Raw genomic sequence first — 21,222 nt, 5'->3', positions numbered from 1 at the left:
TTATTATTATTTGCAAATAAATAGTTTATTGGAAACTGACTTTGAACTTCTGTTAGGGCTTTAAACAAATCAAAATATAAAGTATTTATATTATCACATTACAACCAATTAAAATTACAACTTTTTCCAATCAATTAAAATGTTTCATTTATAAATATAAATCATATAGGATTAATTTTATTGAAAAAACCAATTTGAAATTCTATTAAGATTTCTATTCTTTATTGGAATTTTATTGTTTCGTGCAACATATGTTATTTTTACTCGTTTTATGTAGTCATTTTTTAACATTTTATATATAATTCTTAATTTTTTTTCTGTATCTCTAATTTTAAATTATTTATAAGGAACAAAATATATTAAATTTTAATTGCTAACTAAATTTATTATTTAGTTATCATAATTAACATTCTTATTTAACTCATTTTTTTTTAATAAAATGACTAAATAATATAATTTCATAAATTATAAAGATATTTTAATCAAGTGATTTACAAAAATATACTAAATACTTAATTTTCATAAAACAAAAATATTGAACTATAGTACCACATTAATTGTGTCTAGGTTACATAAGACTAAAGGGTCTGATTAAAATCCCATGATTTTAACTTATACTGTTACAATGAAGTTATTCTGCAGGAACTTAAATAAGGAGAACCGATTCCTATATCTAAATTGAAATTCAAACACAGACCACTCCATTTCACAAGATTTATAACTCTAAGGAGTAAGCACTGACCCCATAACGACAAAACTATGTGTTCAGTCATAATGTCGTATTACTTTCACGTCATAACCATCTTAGGCACAGATAGAAGGCACTACAGAAAGCAAATTATTCAAAATTTGTCACAAAAAAAATGCATATATGCATTCCTCAAAGTCAGATGTCTTCCCAACGTGAGATGGACAACATATTACAATATATTTGATGACAACAAAGCCTTAAAATCAAAATAGATGAGCTCACCTATATGGATCCTTTTTCTTTATTCATCTCTGCTTGAAACCAATTCCGCACCAGTATCACAATAAATTTGATAAATTATGAAAAAAAAAAAAAACAATGCATGTTCACTTCAATACTGACTTTATATACATATGCAGTTTCAGTTAAGAGATCAAGCATAGTGAACATCGGGTTTATGGATATATAAATATTGATTTTATTAAAAGATCAAACACCATAAATATGGATTTTATTCATATATAACCAGTAACAAAAACTATGCTGACTTAAGGCCTAATAAAAACAACTAATGAAAAACGAACCAAAGCTTAGTTGGGCTTCCAATATTCAAGGGACATCCAAGTATCAAATCCAGCAATGTTATTAATATCAGGCAAATAAAAAAATTCAAACAGTATTAGAACAATTACTATAAAAGAAAATAATTATAGACCATTAAGCAACCAAGATATACATCAAGATGAATCAAAAAGCATAGAGAGTGCCAAATGCCAATATCCACTATCTTATGATATCAGATTCCTTCCAATTAATAAACCGCAAGTAATTCCAGGTCAAAAAGAGATGCGAAGCACACCTCAGATGCGACATAAACAAAATTGTCTACTGTCCGCCAATACCTAGCAGGACGAAGTCCATTCCGATCAAGACAAGCACCAACTGTTTTTCCATCACTGTGCCATTTAGACAATAAAAATAATCAGAAACAAGAATGACAACATGAGAACAAATATATAACTAAACTACATAACTCTTTTAAGCGTATCAATTTTTTAGGCCCATTACATACGCATGAATAGAACCTTTATAAGTAAGCATATTGTTATGCATAATTGCACATGCACATATGTATCTAAAAGACTCTAAGAAAGAGTCAAGAATGAGATAGCATTATATATACTATTGCTCATTCCTGGGTAGTTTTATGGGCACTTCTATTATAAACCATCAAGCAAATACAAAGGTTTAAATTCACCCATCATCCATCAACTTAGGTGATTGCATTTTGCGGTACTCTAGAGTCATGGTACTAGTGTGCAGTACGCCAATCAAGAAATATAGGAAAGGTAGGGAGTAGACTTAATGCGTACACTATTTCGATTAATGTACATTTAGTTGGTACGCCAATTTAATTTGGAGCATGTAAACTATGTGTATACAATATAATATAATGTTTACAAAATTAAATATATGACTAATAATTGATAATATTTATATTTTTTGAAAATATTTAAAGTTTAAATAGAAAAATAGTAATTTATACTCCCAAATTAACATTACCACCTATTCCACTAACATTTAAATCTACTACCTCACTTAAATTGTTTTAAAATATTGTTTTTTTCTTTTCATTTTTCCTTTGTTATAGCCTTTCTTCTTCTTTTTCTACTTCTCATTATACCCGTATGCTATTGCACACATGCATATTTAATTTTCTTTCTTCTTTCTTCTTTCCTTCCATCTTTTTATTTCTGTGGAACCTCTATTTTGGTGACTCAGATCCCGTCTCCCAATAATTTGAGATGCAAAAGTAATGCATTTTAGCATGCAGTATCTAGAACATGGTTCTTAGGGATTAAGAGAATCTAATAACTATAACCCAATAACTTAAAATTGTATTATAAAACTCCCTGATATTAAATTTGAATATCCTGAAGTCATGGTGACCAACTATCACCAATTTACAGGTTAATTTATAATAAAATTTCACTTATTAACCCTCAATTTAGATGAGTATGCCATAAGATTTCTCAACTTTAAATTATATCACAAAAGAATTCAATACTCCAAATTAATATATAAATAATTTTTATACAAAATAAGCTAAATAATAATCTAAGATAGAGACATTATTTTACTAAGATAAATCATAATCAACCTACATAAAGAAAAAAGTCATATATTAAGTTGTGCTTGAATGTAACCAAAATAAAGTAAAATAACATATTATTATTATTATCATTATTATTATTATTATTATCATTATTATTATTTACAACAGAAAGAATCAATAAAATTAAAATAAATTAGATGTAATGAATCCTTTATACAATAACCCAAAATTGAATTAGAAAATCTTAAGGTAACTATAAATTCAAACAAATAACATTAATTAAATAAAATTTTAAATTTTAAGCTAACTTAACTACAAATTTTTGAAAGAAAATTACATAATCATAATTCATAATTTACTAATATTTTTTAAAAAAATGAAATAAAAATAAGTTAAATTGATATTTAGAAGTTTTTGTTATGCAAATTAAAATTAAAGGATGGTGGTAATATATTCATGTAAAATGTAGGAACAGTGTCGGTGAGTAAAATTTAGGCATAAGTTATTCTATAAATGACAATAGCAAATCACAAGGACTTTAATAATTTAAAGTTCAGGGGATGTTTATAATACAAATTGAAGTTGAGGGATGACATTAATATAAACACCTAAGCTGAGAGATGATGGGTGAAATTAACCCCAAATACAATGTCTAGATCTTCACTATAGCACACAGAAGAATGTAATATAACGCTAGACTTTATAACAATAGGTCAACATTGTACTATTGTATGTTTGTTGGAGGTAATCTAGTAACATGGAGAAGCAAGAAACAGAATGTGATGACAAGATCAAGTGTAGAAGTAGACTATACAGCTAGGCAAAGGAATATGTGAACTATTATGATTGTCAAATTGATGGAGTTAAAAATGTCAAAAGCCAATGGTTTATCCTTATTTTGTAATAGTAAAGCTGCTATTATTAGGATTGTCAATGATCTTGTTCAACATGATCGAACAAAAAAAGTTAAAGATTGATCGACACTTGAAAAAGGAGAACTAAAGAAGATAGTGAATGATTCATTAAATGCTTCTCATCTGGCTTCAAAGGAGCAACTGCTAACGTATTGACCAATGGTCAAGCAACAAAGTTTTCCACACTTTAGTTTGCAAGCTAGGCATGTGTATTTGTGCAATATCCAATTAAAGGGGGAGTATTGGGATCCCATAATCATAGGAATGAAACTGGTTATATAGCTAAGAAACTTTTTTCATAGAGAAATATACTAGAAAATTCTCTCCAAAACCTCTGGTTTCATCACCTTTCTCTTCTCATATTGTTATAGGTTATAGAAAATAAATATGTTAATATAGAAAGTAAATATTGATAGATGTGTTGGTTGCTTAATCTTAAGGATTGCATGATCATAGGCTTGATTTCTTTTCGTTTCTAGTTATGGTCTCTCATGTATAAATATGTTGTAATCTCTATTGTAATATACAACAAATATTACCTTTCTACATAGTATCAAAACCTCTCCCGTAGAGATTTAAATTTTTTAGAGACTTAGAGCTCCTGGTCTTTTGGGTTACCCATATAGGGTAACATTTGTCTATCGCTGCCCACCTAGGAAAGACGCCAGAGCGCCAACGAAGCTGTCCTGAAGAGCCAACGGGTGTCCGGCCAGTGAGTGAACTTCAAACGCCACGACAAGGTTCTGACGTCATCCCACTTGCCGGCGCGTAGAGGCGTGTCGCCTATCTATCGCTGCTCCAATCACCCTCGCCGAAGTTGCCTCGCAGCCCTCTCATCAGATTTGTGGTTCGTTTGCCATTTGGGTGTTAGGTGGAAGCGTTTTTGGTACTGTTCACATTTGAGTACTGTTCCCGTACGAGTACTATTCACGTCCTGTTTTTTGCTTCTGTGTTTCTTTTGTTGCTATTGTTTTGAGTTGGTTGTTCTCATGGCTGAAGTTAAAAACACCGTAGCTGAGATGATTCCTGTGATGACTAAAATCACGGAATACAAATTAAATGGATCTAATTTTTTGGATTAGAGTATCCGTATTTATTTACGAAATATCGGAATGTATTTATTTACGAAGTATCGGAATGTATTTATTTACGAAGTATCGAAATGGATGATTATCCTACCAAGGATCCTCCAATTGATGAAGCTAGGGGAGATTGGATGAGGGATGATGATTTAGGACAAATTTTTTGCTATTTGAAAGGGGCCCCAGGACGAGGCCTCTTCTATGGTAACCATGGGCACTCAAATATTGAATGTTATTAGGCACTCAATATTGAATGCTTTTCTGATGCTAATTGGTCAAGCTCGAAGGTTGATAGGAGGTCAACCACTGGATATTGTATTTTTGTGGGAGGTAACCTGTCTCATGGAAAAGTAAGAAGCAAAATGTGGTCTCTCGTTCTAGTGCTGAATCTGAATATCGAGCCATGGCACAAGCCATATGTGAAGTTTTGCAGTGCGTCAACTGTTGGAAGTGGTTGGGTTCACAAATTCGGTGCCTTCTAAGTTGTGGTGTGATAATCAAGCAGCTATCCACATTGCTTCTAATCTAGTATTTCATGAGAGGACTAAACGTCATTTTATTCATGAGAAAGGTTCAATAAAAGATAATCTCAATAGGACATATCCGAACCGGAGAACAATTAGGAGATATCTTCACTAAAACTCTAAATGGGACTCGAGTTGATTATATATGTAACAAGTTGGGCATGCTTAACATCTATGCTCCAACTTGAAGGGGAGTGTTATAGGTTATAGGAAGTAAATATATTAACAAAGGAAGTAAATATTGATAGATGTGTTAGTTGCTTAATCTTAGAGATTGCATGATCATAAGGTTAATTTCCTTTCCTTTCTAGATACGGTCTCTTATGTATAAATAAGTTGTAATCTCTATTATAATATACAACAAACATTATCTTTCTAAACATAAATTTTATAATTAGTCATCAAGGATCTTTGGAGCTTGAGCAAACCCAGCACTTTTAGTGCTGGTTGGTAGGAAACAATGATCTCTTCTCTTTTATCAAATTGCAATGCTCAAAAATTCTTGTAACCAAAACAAGTCATTACAACCTAAAAATGGTCCACTACTCAACTAGATAATGCAATCAATTTTATTTTCAACCTGTGAACTTTGAAGAAGACGAAGATCTATTACCTGAATAAAAGCAAAGCAGGCCCATCCCATGCTTCCATCTGACCCTTGTAATAGTCATAAAAATCAACAACCTAAAAAGCACAAATCAATTAAGTATTCCCCACAAGTAATTGACATGAAATTCCGAAAATTTATATTGTTTTAAACTAAATGCAGCTATAATTACATTAACTTAGTAATTACATAAAACTAAGGACAAAAAATAATGAACAACAAAATTTCACAAAAGAAAGAACCAAAAAAGTTAAGATTAACACGACAAAAAAAAAATATAGCCAAAGATAAACTATTTGATCGAGCTCAGAGAATAAAAAAGAAGCTATGATTATAAGCATAATATATTATTTTTATGGTTTAACAATAAAAAGGACAAAGGCAACTGCAAGGGAAAAAAAAAAAACACAGAGTTTTCTGACTAAAAGGAATGTTAAGAAATTTCTTAAGCCAAAAAAATATTATTTCCAAATGTATGCCTCCTTATAGATGAATCTGAACCATGAAATATTGTCGCGAAATTACCTCAGGATATTTTATCATCAAAGTTGGATGATTCTTATATGCCTCAGGGACAAGGATCATTAAAGCCTCCTCAGGAGTACGACCACTTCTTATTAACAACTGAACCAGATCGTTAAGTGAAAATAAGTCAAACTTTAAATATAGAGATAAAAGCAATCAAAGAATTATATCATATACTGGTTAATCCTATCCTAATGTAACAAAGTAGCAGCAAGCAAACTGTCTCCCTCTTCCGTAGCTTGCACCCTATCGCATGTTATCCTAGTGATTCTGATACGAAATGAAATAAATGGTTTTCATAGATAACTATTCATCTACCGTATCTACAAGTAGAAAAGCAAATGGGTTTGATCAAGTTGTATTTCTCCAGACTACAAAAAGCAAAACCATGACAAAACTATTAATAAAAAATGCCTAAAGTATGGAATTCAGACAAAGATTGGAACTTCGAACAACTTAAATTCATGGAAGCTTCTTTATGGCCTAAATCTAGCCAACATATTATACTCGTTCTAGTTTGGATTGTGATATCCAATAAAAAAATGTAAATGCAATGACAAATAAGTTACAAAGTGCTCATGCTAATGAAATGTAAACACTACACACAAAATCCAATAGATGTTCTGAAGAAACTACAAATGAAAGTAACACCATTAAATAATATATGTGGCATCTCATACTTCGGCCGTGCTATCCAGATTTGCCGAGTCTGATGCTTTAGGGTTACCATAAGGACGGATTTCATTTTCCCGTCCATTCCAAACAGGAGATTCCAATGAACTTTCTCGAGATTGCATCCAGTTTAAGTTACCCTGCACATACATTTTAAATCAAAATAAGGAGATTGCTCATAACTTATAATTGCAAACACAGATTACTGTTGTATAGGATTCTGTAACCTGTATGGTATTGATCTCTCCATTATGACCAAGAAACCGCATTGGTTGAGCAAGAGGCCATCTTGGACTAGTATTTGTACTATACCTTCGATGATAAATTGCAAACGGTGATTTATAAAGATCACTCTGAAGGTCATAATAAAACAAACCAAGAACTTCAGAGCGAAGCATTCCCTTATAAACAATTGTTTGATTGGACAAAGAACATATGTAAAGATCATCGCCCCAAATTTCCGAGGATGCAGCCCTTTCAATCAGCTTCCTACAGATGTAAAATTCTCGTTCAATGTCATCAACATTCTCCTCCTTAACAACTCTAACAAATACCTGCTGTATGTTGGGCATGGTTTCTTTTGCATAATAACCAACTACTGACTTATTCACAGGAACAGGCCTCCATCCAAGCACCTCAAGGCCTTCTTGTTTAAAAATATCCTCAACAACTACAAACCAATTAGGTTTTAAAATCAGAATATTAGAAAAAAAATTTAGACTAAAATAAGAACTTGCCACAAAAATAAAGAAAATACAAATATTGCTTTTCAATTATATCTTAGGAGTTCAGACAAAAAAAAAATCGAAAACTCCATATATAGGCAAATAATAAATCACAGAAAAAGTAAAAGAGGTAGACAAATAAACATTGGAAAACCTTCATTGTGATCCTAGTTTAAAATATCTAAATTAAAGTTTATTAAAACATTATTAATTACAAATATAAAAATATTATATTTCTCAACAAGCATATGATTTATTCCTTCAATATTATTATTCAAATCTTTTATTTCCAAAAAAATTTGTTGGTCTTTTTTTTTTCTTTTGGCGAATATAATTAAGATAAATATAATATGATCATAGCAAATATTATTGATAATATTAATTAATTTATTTAATTAAAATAACCTAAATTGTTTTTGCTCCTTTGGGATGAAATAAAATGAGCACAATATAAGGATTGAATCTTAATTTATTTGCTCAAACTATTTAGGATGAAAAGTAATATGTTCATTTTTTATTCTGGTTTAACAATAAAAAAAAATTAAAAAGAAAAGAGAGGGGATATAGTATTAGTATATGGTACTGAATTGAATAATAATGAGGTTAATGTCCTTTTTTTACAACAATCTTATTTGGATAAAGTCACAGCTAATTATTAAATAAATTATATGTGGATTCTCTTTTTTTTGGGGGGGTAAATTCTTCTTAAAATCAAGTAAAATAATTTTCTTCTATTAAAAATCTCTTCCATATTTTAAGCCTATATTCAATCTCTTGCCACTCTTGAACTCAATATAAAAACATCAGGAAATAAGATTATTTAAGTTTATTAAACAATTTGTATAAAAATTGAAGATTAGACAACACCCTATATTTTATTAATAACAAAATATTCTATTAAAAAATTCTGATAATATAAGTGCAATTAGATCATACTAATTGAAGTAAAAAAAAACAATAAAAATAATTGTTGATTACAAAATATATAATGGTACATTTGCAAATTCAGAACAAAAGGTGCTATAAAAATTAAAAGGTAAATGGAAAAATTATTATACTTGAAAGTTAAATTAGTAAATACAAAAAAGAGAAAGTCAAGCTGCTGCTTGTAAAGAACAGTAACCATCATCTCTCCTTTTTATATAGTTACAGATTACCAGTTGCAATTAAAATTAAATATAATGATTGTAGTTTAGATATTTATTCAACTAAAATTATAGATGCAATAAAATCAAAAGCATTGGATATAATTGAAAAAAGACATAAAGTTGAGGACATTTCTAACTAAATAAATGGTACAACTCAAAAGTAACAAAAAATGCCACATGAATAAGAAGAATAACATTCTATTACACTCTACACCCATGTCTGCCAGAAATATATTTTTAGTGCTACATCAGCAAGGTACATACCATTCAGATATTTGATAAAATTGATATCAATTGGAAAGCAAGTTTGAAAAGGAAATTTATAAAATTAAAAGTGGATATAATTGAAAACTTTAGCAAAGTTTAGGATTTTGAGACCATCAGATCTTAATAAAAATATATATCATGTTGACATGGGAATCAAGAATCACACAAAGATAGGAAATGAAGGCAAACTTCCTAAAAGAACTAGAGGAAACATGTCATGCAAATAACACTACTAATAGATAATATTCACTTGAATGAAATAAAATGAGAAAAATTAAAGATCTAAATCAAAGAAGGATTACACATAGAAAAATCAAAATACACAATCTACGTAAAACTGAAAAAGGAAAGTAGCCAATACTGATTCACAAAAGCATACAATTGACTGGCCTCAAACCTCTGTATATAATCACCTTTTTGGGCTTCTTTCATAAAGTTATCATTCTTAGGGAGGAAAACCATCCCGACTCCTGTGTGCAATTTATCAAAAGATGCAATTCCTTGCTTGTCAGCCCAATTGTCAAATAGATCCCATGGAATTGAAGTCATCAATCCTGATCCATCACCAGAGTCATTGTCTGCTCCGCAACCACCACGATGTTCCATACAGCCAAGAGCGACAAGGGCATCCTTAACAATCTGATGTGATGCTCTATTTTCCAAATTAGCAATAAAACCAACTCCACAAGCTCCTCTTTCTGATATTATATCATCCAAGTTAGCAACCTGAAGACATTGCAACTCAAGTAAATAGAAGCAAACAGTACATTCTGCAAATGCAACAAATGGTTAATATCAATAAGTTCAACAGGAAAAATAAAACATTTCATGCCTCCAAAGTAATAGAAAGTCTGTTTTTACAGCATCTACAATTTAGGTTGTACAAAGCACTAGAAATGAAAAGGGAAAAAATAAAATTCAAAATCACAGCTCAGAAGCCTTCTCAAAAAGACTTGCCCTTTATAAAAAAAGACAAAATGAATAATACAAAATTCTCAGTTAGTTACATATCCAGAAGGTTACTATTAGCCAAAAATTGCCCCTTTCCAAATTGTGCACAGAACAGCCAAACAAATGGCATCCCTGACCTCCAAATACTTAGCACAACAAAAAGAGCTTCCAAACACTCAGTTTCATCACCACACTATGCAAATAGACCCAAATAATGTTATAAGTAGCATACAGAACACTCCAAAGAATTCTAAACGCTCCAAAATAAAGCCACTCGTCATCATCAAGAAAGCATACCACTATTTGGAATTCCAACTCTTAGTAATGCAAACAACAAAATGTTCAGGAAAGTAAAATTGCAGTCAGATCAAAGGAATTTTAAGCTATGGTCATATTTCAAAATGGAACCTGCATTTAGAATTGAAATCTTTTTTCTGTTCGATGCATTGATTTCTTTTACTTAAGATGGTGATTGATTTTCTTCACTGCAAATTGGAAACATAAATGGGAACTTCAATTTTATCATATTCCATTTCACCCTATTCTTGTTTCTTTAAGGAAGAATTACTATTTAATCCATGTGGTATAGGAAAACTAACTGGTTAGTCCTTTGGAATCTGTCTAAATTGACTTTATAAGTATAAAAACTTTTATACTCAATTAAAAATTAAAAATACATTTTACTACTTACAGATCATAGTTGGAGCCCATCTAAATTTATTTTTAAAAATATAAAATCTTTTATACTTACAAAATATTAAGTTCTATATTTTTAAAAAATAAAATTACTTACTATGATAACAAATAAAAAAATAGATAAAACTCACAAGTTCACCAATCTTCAAAATTAAAATAGTAATCCCTCAATTTATTTATTACTAAAATAATGGATAAAAATAACTTTTTATTACAAAAAAAAAAATAGCCATTTAGAGGGATATTTTGGCCATCAAAAAATATATAACCTCTAGTCAATAGTCAATTCCCAGCAATATGTATCTTTTATTAGTCAATGGTCAACTCACAGCAATATGTACCTTTTATTCAAGGAACGACCATTTTGTTAGATGGAAATTAAACTTAGGAACTAATTTGTTACCGAAAGTTTAACGAGGGACTGCTATGTGGATTTTGCCACCCCTTAGGGGCATCCCTATAAATTACTCTTATAATAACAATGAGGGCAAACTTTCCTTACAGTAACAAAGAAAACCAAGTCAGTTAACCCTTTGATTCATTCAACCAACATATTTTGGCTAAATTCACTCCAAACCTGTGCAATCAATTAAATCACAAATCAAATTGAACTCTAGTACTATACTTAAAACTGATCGCAGTATCACATGCATAATTGGTTTCAAATAAGTTGTTAGGTATAAGGGATAGGACAATTACAAGCAAGATACTAGATTTTTCATAGTTTGGATCATAATTACAAGATTCTCTTACTCCCCCAAGAACAGCAACCTAGATACTGTGAACCGAAACGCGATATTTTTGCCACCCAAATCATCGAGAGATATAATCCAAGTCACCAAAATAAAGGTTCCAATGAGAAGTAAGAAGATGAAAAAAAAGAAGAAAGAAAAAAGATCAACAAATATATACACATGCAATAGCATGCAGGCACAAGAAGTAGAGAAGACACGGAGGAGGAGGAAGCAACGGTATAGCAAAAGAAGAATGAAAAGAAGAGAATGCATTACACTTTAAGTAAGGTAGTGCATTTAAATGTTAGCGAAGTAGGTGGTCGTGTTAACTTGGAGTGTAAATTACTATTTTATTAGTTAAAACTTAAAATTTTTTTAGAAAATATAAATATTATCAAGAGGTGCTAACTAAATGTATTGTTAAACAAATTAGCATACTAATCAAGTCTATCCCTACATATTCTACATTTCATTAATTGGCATGCCATGTACTACGTATCCATACCACAACTCAAGAGTATCACAATCCAGATAACTATGGTTTGGTTGCCTTATTTGCGGTTTTTATCTATGAATTTCCTTGACAAAGTAGTAAAATTGAGCTACCCATTTAGAAGTGATATTGGTATCTAGATTAAGAGTATCGAGCAAACACATAATTAGGCATGGTGCTTAATTTTTAACATTAGTTCAGATTAATGCAAAGCACTAAAGCAACATATTCTCTTTCTTTAGAAGTGAAATTGTTTCCTTCCTAGTTGTAGTTGTTTAGATTTATCTAGCTTTTACTATTGTTTTACTATTTCCTTCTCTCAGAGCACAGTTCTGAATGTCTAAAACCAGTTGCCCGATTTAGGAACCAATTCAATATATTAGAAACCCAGCTTCATTCTACATCGCATAAAATCCTAATCATTCCTACATCAGCTCCATTTGTAGTCAAACTCTCTATCCACAGAATAAAAAGTATCTGTTGCAATCTGCATCATTGGGTCTGCCACTCTCTTCTTCTCTCATAAATTCCACTACTTGAACACACCATTCCAAATCAGAGCATCAAAAGATATGGTCAAGTTAGTCAGATTCTATACAAATATGAAGATATAGGTGGTTCACATGATGATTAGAGTATTGGGGGAAAAAATGCTGTTACTTGTAGTGATACATTGCATGATAAGAAAGAGATGAACAGTGACAGGTGTGGGAGGAAGGACATGCACTCCTATGGATGCATATGCGGCAGGTTAGAGCGACCAATGATTGGTGATGTAGGTGGTTTGGTGCGAAGAGGGATATTGGTGACGTGCTGATACATGAATATGAAGTGGAATATTAGTGATTTAGGGAGAGAAAAAATGATTATACATTCTCTTGTGTTTTTTGACCCCACTCTTTTACAACTTAATTCATAATCCAACAACCCCACTCTTTTATAACCTATTTCATACTAGAGAGAAAAGGTTGGTGGATTCATGATAAACATGCATTGTTTCAACTCTCATTCATTCTTCTCAATCTTAGGGCTTATGATATACCAAAAGTTTTTAGTATGTTTTTGTTTACCTTAGTTAAATTCATAATTTGGGGAACTTAAAAACATACTATTTTCATTCAATGACTGTTATAGAGAAGTAGTACTGATATTTCTTTCAAACAATGTTTTTTTCCAGTATTACCAATCTTTTTCAGAAAATTATCTCTTCATGATCTCTTTTACAACCAACATTTAAAATATTGCTCTATTTTCACATTTGTTTAACACATGGCATCAAGTTGGAAATGTTAGCTTTCAAATTTGTAGAACTTTTCAACTCCAAAATTTGTACATTAATGGAACAATAATATTTAGTTGCCCTGGAAGGCTAGAAATCTTACAATTTCCTCTTCGATTCATATTTGATGCCATTGGTTACGAGCAACTATCTTTAAACAACCCCAATTATAACAAACATATAAGGGATGCATTCTGCTAATAAACTTAAATCGAAGCTCATTATCTTAAGAGACAAAGCAGCTCAAAATTTAATCAAGACGACAACAACCAAACGCAGGAAAAGGCATCACTTGCAAGGGTCATATCTACACCCATCATCCTCATCATGACATAAAGTAAAGTTAAGACTCAAAAGTTTCTACTAAGTAAAATGTTTTTGTTTTGTTAACAGAAACAATACTATAGATACTATTATATCTCAGTTTTTCACTCTACATTTCTCCAATTGAAATTAGTTTTGATTTATCAAAAACAAAATGAGCATTTAAGGATTCCAAAATCATCCTTATGTAAGGATCATCAAAACACAGCTTCCACTGCTAGGACTTCAGAATTCTAAAGCAAAAATGCAATAATACTTTGATCCAATGATACTGATTGGTCAACATTGTGGAGGCACATTCTTCACTTTCAAAACCAAATGCAGGTCATACCCACTCTTCAAAGCAAACAAAAACGGGACTTTTAGAATGCTAAGCAATAAGCTTGCGTACAAGCAATTTATCTTATTTGGAAATGTTCTCATAAAAATGTAAGCATTTTGAACTATGCCACCATGCATCTAGTGTGTGCATTATCAACTTATCGGCTTTGGTATTCTGCTACTATAGAGTTTCTACTTCCTGTTTGACTATCATAATTTGATCTTTCTGATGGTTGAGAATAATAAAAGATAATGAATTTCCAAATAAACCACAATTATGCATCCATCATTCCATCAGCCTAACACTCTATTCAACTATGATTTAAAAAAGGGTAAAGCTACACGTATATGCAGTTTTATGGTTTTAGCCAATCTTTTTTTTTTTTTTTTTTTTTTGACAATTTTAGCCAAATTAAAAGGTTCAGTTACAATTTTAGCCAAAGGGCAAAAAGGGAGCTAAGATGTTCTGATGTGGCTGCTTGATCAAAAAAGAAAAATATTTTGGTAATGTGGGGCCCACGTTACCAAAGGTGAATTGTACATTTTAGTCAATCTTTTATGCGATTTCATAATTTTAGTAACTTTTTCAATTTTAGCTAAAATTTTCAGTCTCAACTAAGTCAAATCATATTCATGCAGTAATTACCAAAAAAATTAGCTCAATCAAAACCACTTCAGGGCAGGACTATACTGTAAAAAATTGGCACCAAGTAGGCTAAATTTGATAGGACACTTGTATACAAATTAAGAGCAGTTTATATAACGGTAAAAATAGGACAAAAATTATGAGGCTTATTTACAATATCCATAAGTAATCAATTTAGAACAGGGGGCTTGTTTACAAAAATAATTTATAAGATTGATATCAATTTTAGTCTGAAGTGAAAAAGAGCTGATTTAAGTATAGTAATGAAATATTCTCTGTCCTATTTTTGAGTGTAAGAATAGTGTAAATTGTTAGATCCACCTATATTAAACCACATTCAAGTAAGTATAATATTTTAAAAAAAATCATTTTTACCTAATAAGGCAAATAATTCAAGTGGATCCTGCATTAAGAAATTAATTTCTATAATAACTCAACAACCACATCACCTCCTATTACACTCTTTTTTAACTCTTTGGCTAAAATTGACAAAAGAAAAAATGATTGGCTAAAACTGACAATTCGAGTAAAACTTTAGCTAAAATACATAATTTTACTCTATCATAACAGGCGGGACCTACATTAAAATATTATTTTCTCAGCAGCATATTTTATCCCCTTTTCACGCCTGGTTAAAATTATAATTAAATTTTTCAATTTGACTAAAATTGTCCAAAAACAAACGTATTGGCTAAAATTGTAAGCATGCATATACCTTTGGCTAGAAAATATAGTTTGTCGAAGCTCAAAACATTGCAAATTCTTGGATAAACAGCTTAAAAGCATATCAATACGTTGTAGAACTCTCAAGCATCTTCTCCTTTCAGTATGTTTTCTGTTGGTATTTAGAATTTCTGTTTCCTGCCGTGATATCATAATTTGGTCCATTTCATGATGGAGAATTATAGTATACGAGGGAATTGTTGAACTTAAAATAAACCACACAACATAAGCATCTATACTCCATCAGTAGTATCACTCTGTTTCAACAATTCTTGAACATAACCTCTTAAATGTATATAAATATAACACAAACAGCTCAAGCATTTCTTAGTCCGTACGTTAAATTACTTTTTAATTCAACAATTTAGAAAGACAAGCGCTGAAACCTTCCAATTTTAAGATCCTCGGATACCGTTTGGTTATAATTTTTAAGGTCCTGTTTGGTTAGCATTTTCCAAGAGCGTAGCACAAGCATGGAAGGCCAATTACGACAAAAAAAAAAGGATAATTAGTACAAAAAAAAAGGCAAGTTAAGTGCATGTTTTTCATATTCCACAAAACGATTCCAATTCGTTTAGCTGTTTATTCGTTTAGCTGTTTATATCTCCATTTCAAACAAATTCAAAACTCAATTTCAGCTCAAAAATCAATACAAAGCAAACACGTACCTTAGCTTTCAAATCAGATTGAGGAACTGATTCAGTACCACGAGTTGCTCTAACTGAACACGAGCTTCTACTCATAAATCGAGACAAACTAGTTCGCGCTATCGACGGAGAAGAAGAGACACCAACGCCAATTTTCCTTCTGCCTCTCTTGGATTTAGAATATAAGCCAACAAAATCAGCAAACAAGAGACTTTTACCGTTATTATTATTAGTGTAAGCGATAACTGAACACGGCGCCTTTGTAGAAGAAGCATTGGTGGCGGAAACGGTGGAGGAGGAATAGAAGAGAAGCTGAGGAATGGGAGAGAGAGACGACGATTGCAGAGCCATGAGCGGCGACGACGCCGACGACTGCAGAGAGAGTTTTTCTTTTTTTTTCTTTTTTTCGGATTAAAAGAGAGGAGTGACGAGTGTGGTGTGAGAGAGTGAGAAGAGGATCGTGTGGAAATAAGGATCTTAGAGATGGAATGGATGGATAAAGAGGAGAAACGACCGGAACCACCCGCCTTACTACTGGCGTCTATTCTCTATCTCTCTCTTTCGTCCTTGTTTGTTTTTCTGCGCTTTTATGATATGGTGCACTGCTTCTCTCAGGGACTTGAGGCTGTGATCCTCTGTTTTTCGGTCAACTGTTACTTCTTTCGCTTTCAGTTTTCCATTCGGCCATTTTGATTTTTAAGTAACTATGAAAGGCCACTTGTAGAGCGTGGCAATTATAAATTCAATATTGTCAATGATAAAATTAAATATTTCTTCGACAAAAAAAAAAAAATATTTAGATGGACATTCGCCATCATCAATTAAATTGTATATAATATAAATATTCAAATTTAAATATTAGGTTTTGTTGTAAAAAGTTTGAGCTTAGTAACTATTAAACATTTATAACATAATAATCCACCAACTTTTGATTGTATATTTAATTTAATCATTCAATTTTAATTTTTTTTAAATTTTTTCAACTTTAATTTATTGTCATAAACTTTATTTTACTTGTTAATAAACATTTAAAAAAAGAAATTTCGTTTTTTTCCAATTTCTTTAAATTTATTCTTTATTTCCTCTCTTTAATATTAGAAAATTTCAAATTTAAATTCTAAATTAAAATATTATTTATTAAAGTATTTATTTATTTATTTATTAGAATTATTATTAGGAGAGATTTATCACTCTGGTCATTTGAATTGGTTGTCCAATTATAATTTGGGCTATTGTTTAGTAGTACTAATTAATTTTTAAATAAATTGTAAATTTTTAAAATAAATATTTTAGAAAAAAATTATACTTTTAAACGTTTAATCATCCATTTATTTTGAGTTAATGTTTATAATAAACAGAAAAATTATAATTTTAAACAGATTAAATATAAAAATTAAAATTTAATTTTAAAAATATAAGAATTAATCTATTAATTATGTTAAAACTGAAAAAAAATTTAAGTGTTTAGAGCGTATTTTAAATATTTGAAATATTTATTTTCCTTTTAATCAGATAAATAATAAAATTATAGATCGAATAATCTCTGATTTCTACATATTGATATAAAAATTTAAATATTTGATTTTAGAAATGAAGAAATACATTAAATTTTAAAAATTAAAATATAATTTATTTAATTTTTAAATATTAATATTAAGTAAAAATATTTTAACTAAATAAATATATATTTTTAAATAATGGTAGTAAAAATACTTTAACTATATAAAAAAATATATTTTTTAATAATGGTAGTTTATAATAATTAGAAAATTAAGTAGTAATAATAATATTTAAAAAATACAATTAAAATTAAAATTAATAATATTTATAGTAACATTTAAAATTTATGAATTATTAGAATTCAGTTAATATTTAAATATTTATTTATTTATTTAATATTTAATTTCATAGAAAATAAATGAATAAGAAGAGTAAAAAGTTTCTAATTCAATTCAAAAGAACTAAAAAGATAATATTTAATAAGTAAACATAATAAAATAATTATATATAATGTGATTACTGTAAATATATAAACTCTATTAAATTTTAGTTAGAAAATATGAAATCATGTAAGATGTAAAAAGAGAGAAATTAACATTTTTTTTTTACTAGTCTGGTTTTATTCAGTATATGCAATTCACTTGAAAATTCATATTTGAGTCATCAATTTTCCATCCTTATTCCAATAAAAAAATTAATATTTTAATTAAATTAATCTGATAATTTGTAATAAAAGACCGAATAGAATTTAATGATATTTAAATTAAAATTAGAGGATATTAAGAAAGGATTTGAAATTGTGTAATCAAATTAAAGACATGATAAAATTGAGGAATTACATATAAAAATTACATTATTTCACAGAAAATAATTTATATTTAGAAATTTTTATATAAAATATTTTTTTTAAATAAAATAAATTATTTTTCATTACTTAATTTTAATTTAAAAAATAAAATTTATTAAAATATTTATATATAGCGATCTTAATAAAAATATCAATGCATGAAATTTTGTTTTTTAATTAAAAAAATATTTTGTGTTTACTAAATTTTTTAAATGTTAAACATAAAAAAAATATAAACCTTACATTTAAAATTTATTTGTGCATTGGTGAAATGTTCTTTAATTAATTACGTGTAAAATCTTGAGATAAATGTTTATTTTAATGCTGTGAAACTCATTTTCGTATAAAGCGAAGTTTATATTATATTACTCATAAATATTGATTTAATATTTTATAAAATATTTTTTTATCTAAAAAGGCCAAATTTATAACCTTAAACTATATAATAAGATCAATATATATCCAATTTTAACTTTTAGTTCAAATTTAAATATAAACTATCATTAAAAAATTAAATAAAACTCTTATTTATTATAGTTTTAAAATGCAGGCTCTATTCTATTTAGTGTATTTCTCTTTATTTGAATTTTTTGACATTTTAATAATATTTTATAAATAAAATTAATACTTTTTATTGTCTTATAATTAGTAATAAATTTAAAAAAATTTCAATAACTTTTATAAATATGAATTACATTTTATTCATTAATACACATTAAATATATTTATTTATTTTTAATTTGCAACAATGATTATTATTAGTATTACATATAAATACTATGTAATATAACAAATAACTAGAAAAGTAGTGCACTGTCACAAATTAATAAACATAATTTCTTCATGTTATCAATGTAAAGTTATATAATCTCATATTTAAGGAATCTAACGTATACATTATTATACTCGTTAAAGTAAGAATTTAATTTATTCTTCTTACATTTTATTATGTCCTACTTATATTGAGTAAGCCCTCATACATCTCTATTCTTAATTATCAAACAAATAATTTGTGAATATTTTCAGGGTTAGTTTAGTGAGGTGGACGTAATAGTGATATTCAATTCAATTCGAAAAAATTGACTGAATTAAATTAGTTTAAAATTTTAATTTAATTTTTTATTTATTTCAAATCAATTTAATTTTTAGTTTAAAACTACCACTAACTCTTTCATATAAAAGATACAGCAGTCCAAAAGTCTACTAACAAAATATTTGAGACCATCATTTATATCATTACTTTCTGATATAACTATAGCGTGAACTATGTTAAAGATTTTACAGTATAATTATATATCTTATTTGTAAAATAAAAATATTTCATATTTATTCCTTAGAGAGTTTCTAAAAATCAAGTATTATAATATTTTTTATTTTTCTTTTCACACTTAATTATATTTATATATGTATTTATAAGATAATGTATATTAGGGTGGACGGTATTTAATTCAAACTGAAAAAATAAATAAAACTGAATTAATTTATGAATTCAGCTCGAATTTTTATTTATTTTGATTATTTTAGGTTTTAATTTAAAAAATTTCAGTTATCTCGATTCGGTTTGATCTTAATAAAAAAATTAAAAAAATCGAAACAATTAGTAATAATAACATATTATTCTTGATGATATAAAGAGATTATATTATAATTAACTTTGAGATATTAAAAATAAAGTATAAAAATAAAAAGTTAATTAAAAGTTCAACCGACCAAGTGAATTGAATCAAATTGAATTAGATTGGTTCGATTTTATAGTGAACCGATCGAATATTTACCTCTAATATAAGCACACCTATATATAAAGTTTTTTTTTTGAAAGCAGCAACTACATATAAAGTTTAAATGTTATATCTAAAATATGTGATTTTTCATATAAAGTTTAAATGTTATATCTAAAATATATGATTTTTCATATTTAGTCAAAATATGTAACTTTTTTTTTTTATATAGGATTGGAGAATATAATTTGAGAAATCTCAGATTTACTCAAAATGTATTTATCACCAAACCTGTGAGTGTTTAAAATATGTCACTTTATAAAATAATATTCCGATATTAAGATATTTGTCGCGATGAAATTTAATTAATTCACATAAATAATTCATTTCAATTTTCAACTATTTATGATTTATGCACTCACAGGTTTAGCCTGGTGGTAAGTGCATCCGTATAAACCTGAGAAGGTTTCAGGTTCGAAACCCCCAACCCCCAATTCAAAAAAAAAAAAAACTATTTATGATTTATATAAATTTTTTTATATATTTTAATTTTTATTTAATTAAAATAATAAATAATTTTAATATTTAAAATTATAACAAAAATATTTAATAATATTTATGAGTTCAAGATATATTTAGTCCAATAAAATCCATGAATTATTGAGCAAAAATTTTAAATTAACTTATTTAAATTTTACACTTTTGCGGTAGGAAAATAAGATAATAAAGAATAATGGAAGAGGAAAACAATTTTGAGAAATTAGTTAGTGATATCCCCCGGTAACTTTCCCTTTAAATCGAATAAAAAGTTTATAGTAAAAGATTAAAATTAGTTTTTATTTTTATAATAAATTATTATAATTATAAAATAAACAAAAAAATATTAAATACTTTAGTATTTAAAAAGAAATTTTAATAAAAGCATTTAAAAAGAAAAATAAGTTTTTTCCTTCCATTTTAAGGATTGATATACACTTTAATAGGAAGCAAGATATCCATACTTTGCACGAGATTATCTAAAATTTAATTAGATAAAAGTAAACTATGTTTCAGAAAAAATCATTCAATATTA

General features: G+C 28.4%; 1 protein-coding gene across 1 annotated transcript in view; it reads right to left on the bottom strand.

The window, feature by feature from the left end:
• LOC110622961 (ferredoxin-dependent glutamate synthase, chloroplastic) overlaps nucleotides 1-16,658 on the bottom strand; it is a 40,226-nt gene extending 23,568 nt beyond the window's left edge. Inside the window, exons 1-7 of the mRNA XM_021767730.2 lie at nucleotides 16,107-16,658; nucleotides 9,685-9,997; nucleotides 7,359-7,801; nucleotides 7,140-7,271; nucleotides 6,460-6,558; nucleotides 5,941-6,011; nucleotides 1,551-1,647 (exon numbers count right to left, since the gene is read on the bottom strand). Of these exons, the coding sequence (XP_021623422.1) occupies nucleotides 1,551-1,647; nucleotides 5,941-6,011; nucleotides 6,460-6,558; nucleotides 7,140-7,271; nucleotides 7,359-7,801; nucleotides 9,685-9,997; nucleotides 16,107-16,436 (1,485 nt within the window). The 5' untranslated portion in view covers nucleotides 16,437-16,658. The remainder of the gene's footprint in view (nucleotides 1-1,550; nucleotides 1,648-5,940; nucleotides 6,012-6,459; nucleotides 6,559-7,139; nucleotides 7,272-7,358; nucleotides 7,802-9,684; nucleotides 9,998-16,106) is intronic.
• Nucleotides 16,659-21,222: the final 4,564 nt, after the last annotated feature.

Source organism: Manihot esculenta, chromosome 9, assembly GCF_001659605.2.
Source record: "Manihot esculenta cultivar AM560-2 chromosome 9, M.esculenta_v8, whole genome shotgun sequence".
In the NCBI taxonomy this organism is placed as follows: domain Eukaryota; kingdom Viridiplantae; phylum Streptophyta; class Magnoliopsida; order Malpighiales; family Euphorbiaceae; genus Manihot; species Manihot esculenta.
The sequence above is the reverse complement of the archived record's forward strand: the minus strand, read 5'-3'. Positions and strand labels throughout refer to the sequence as shown.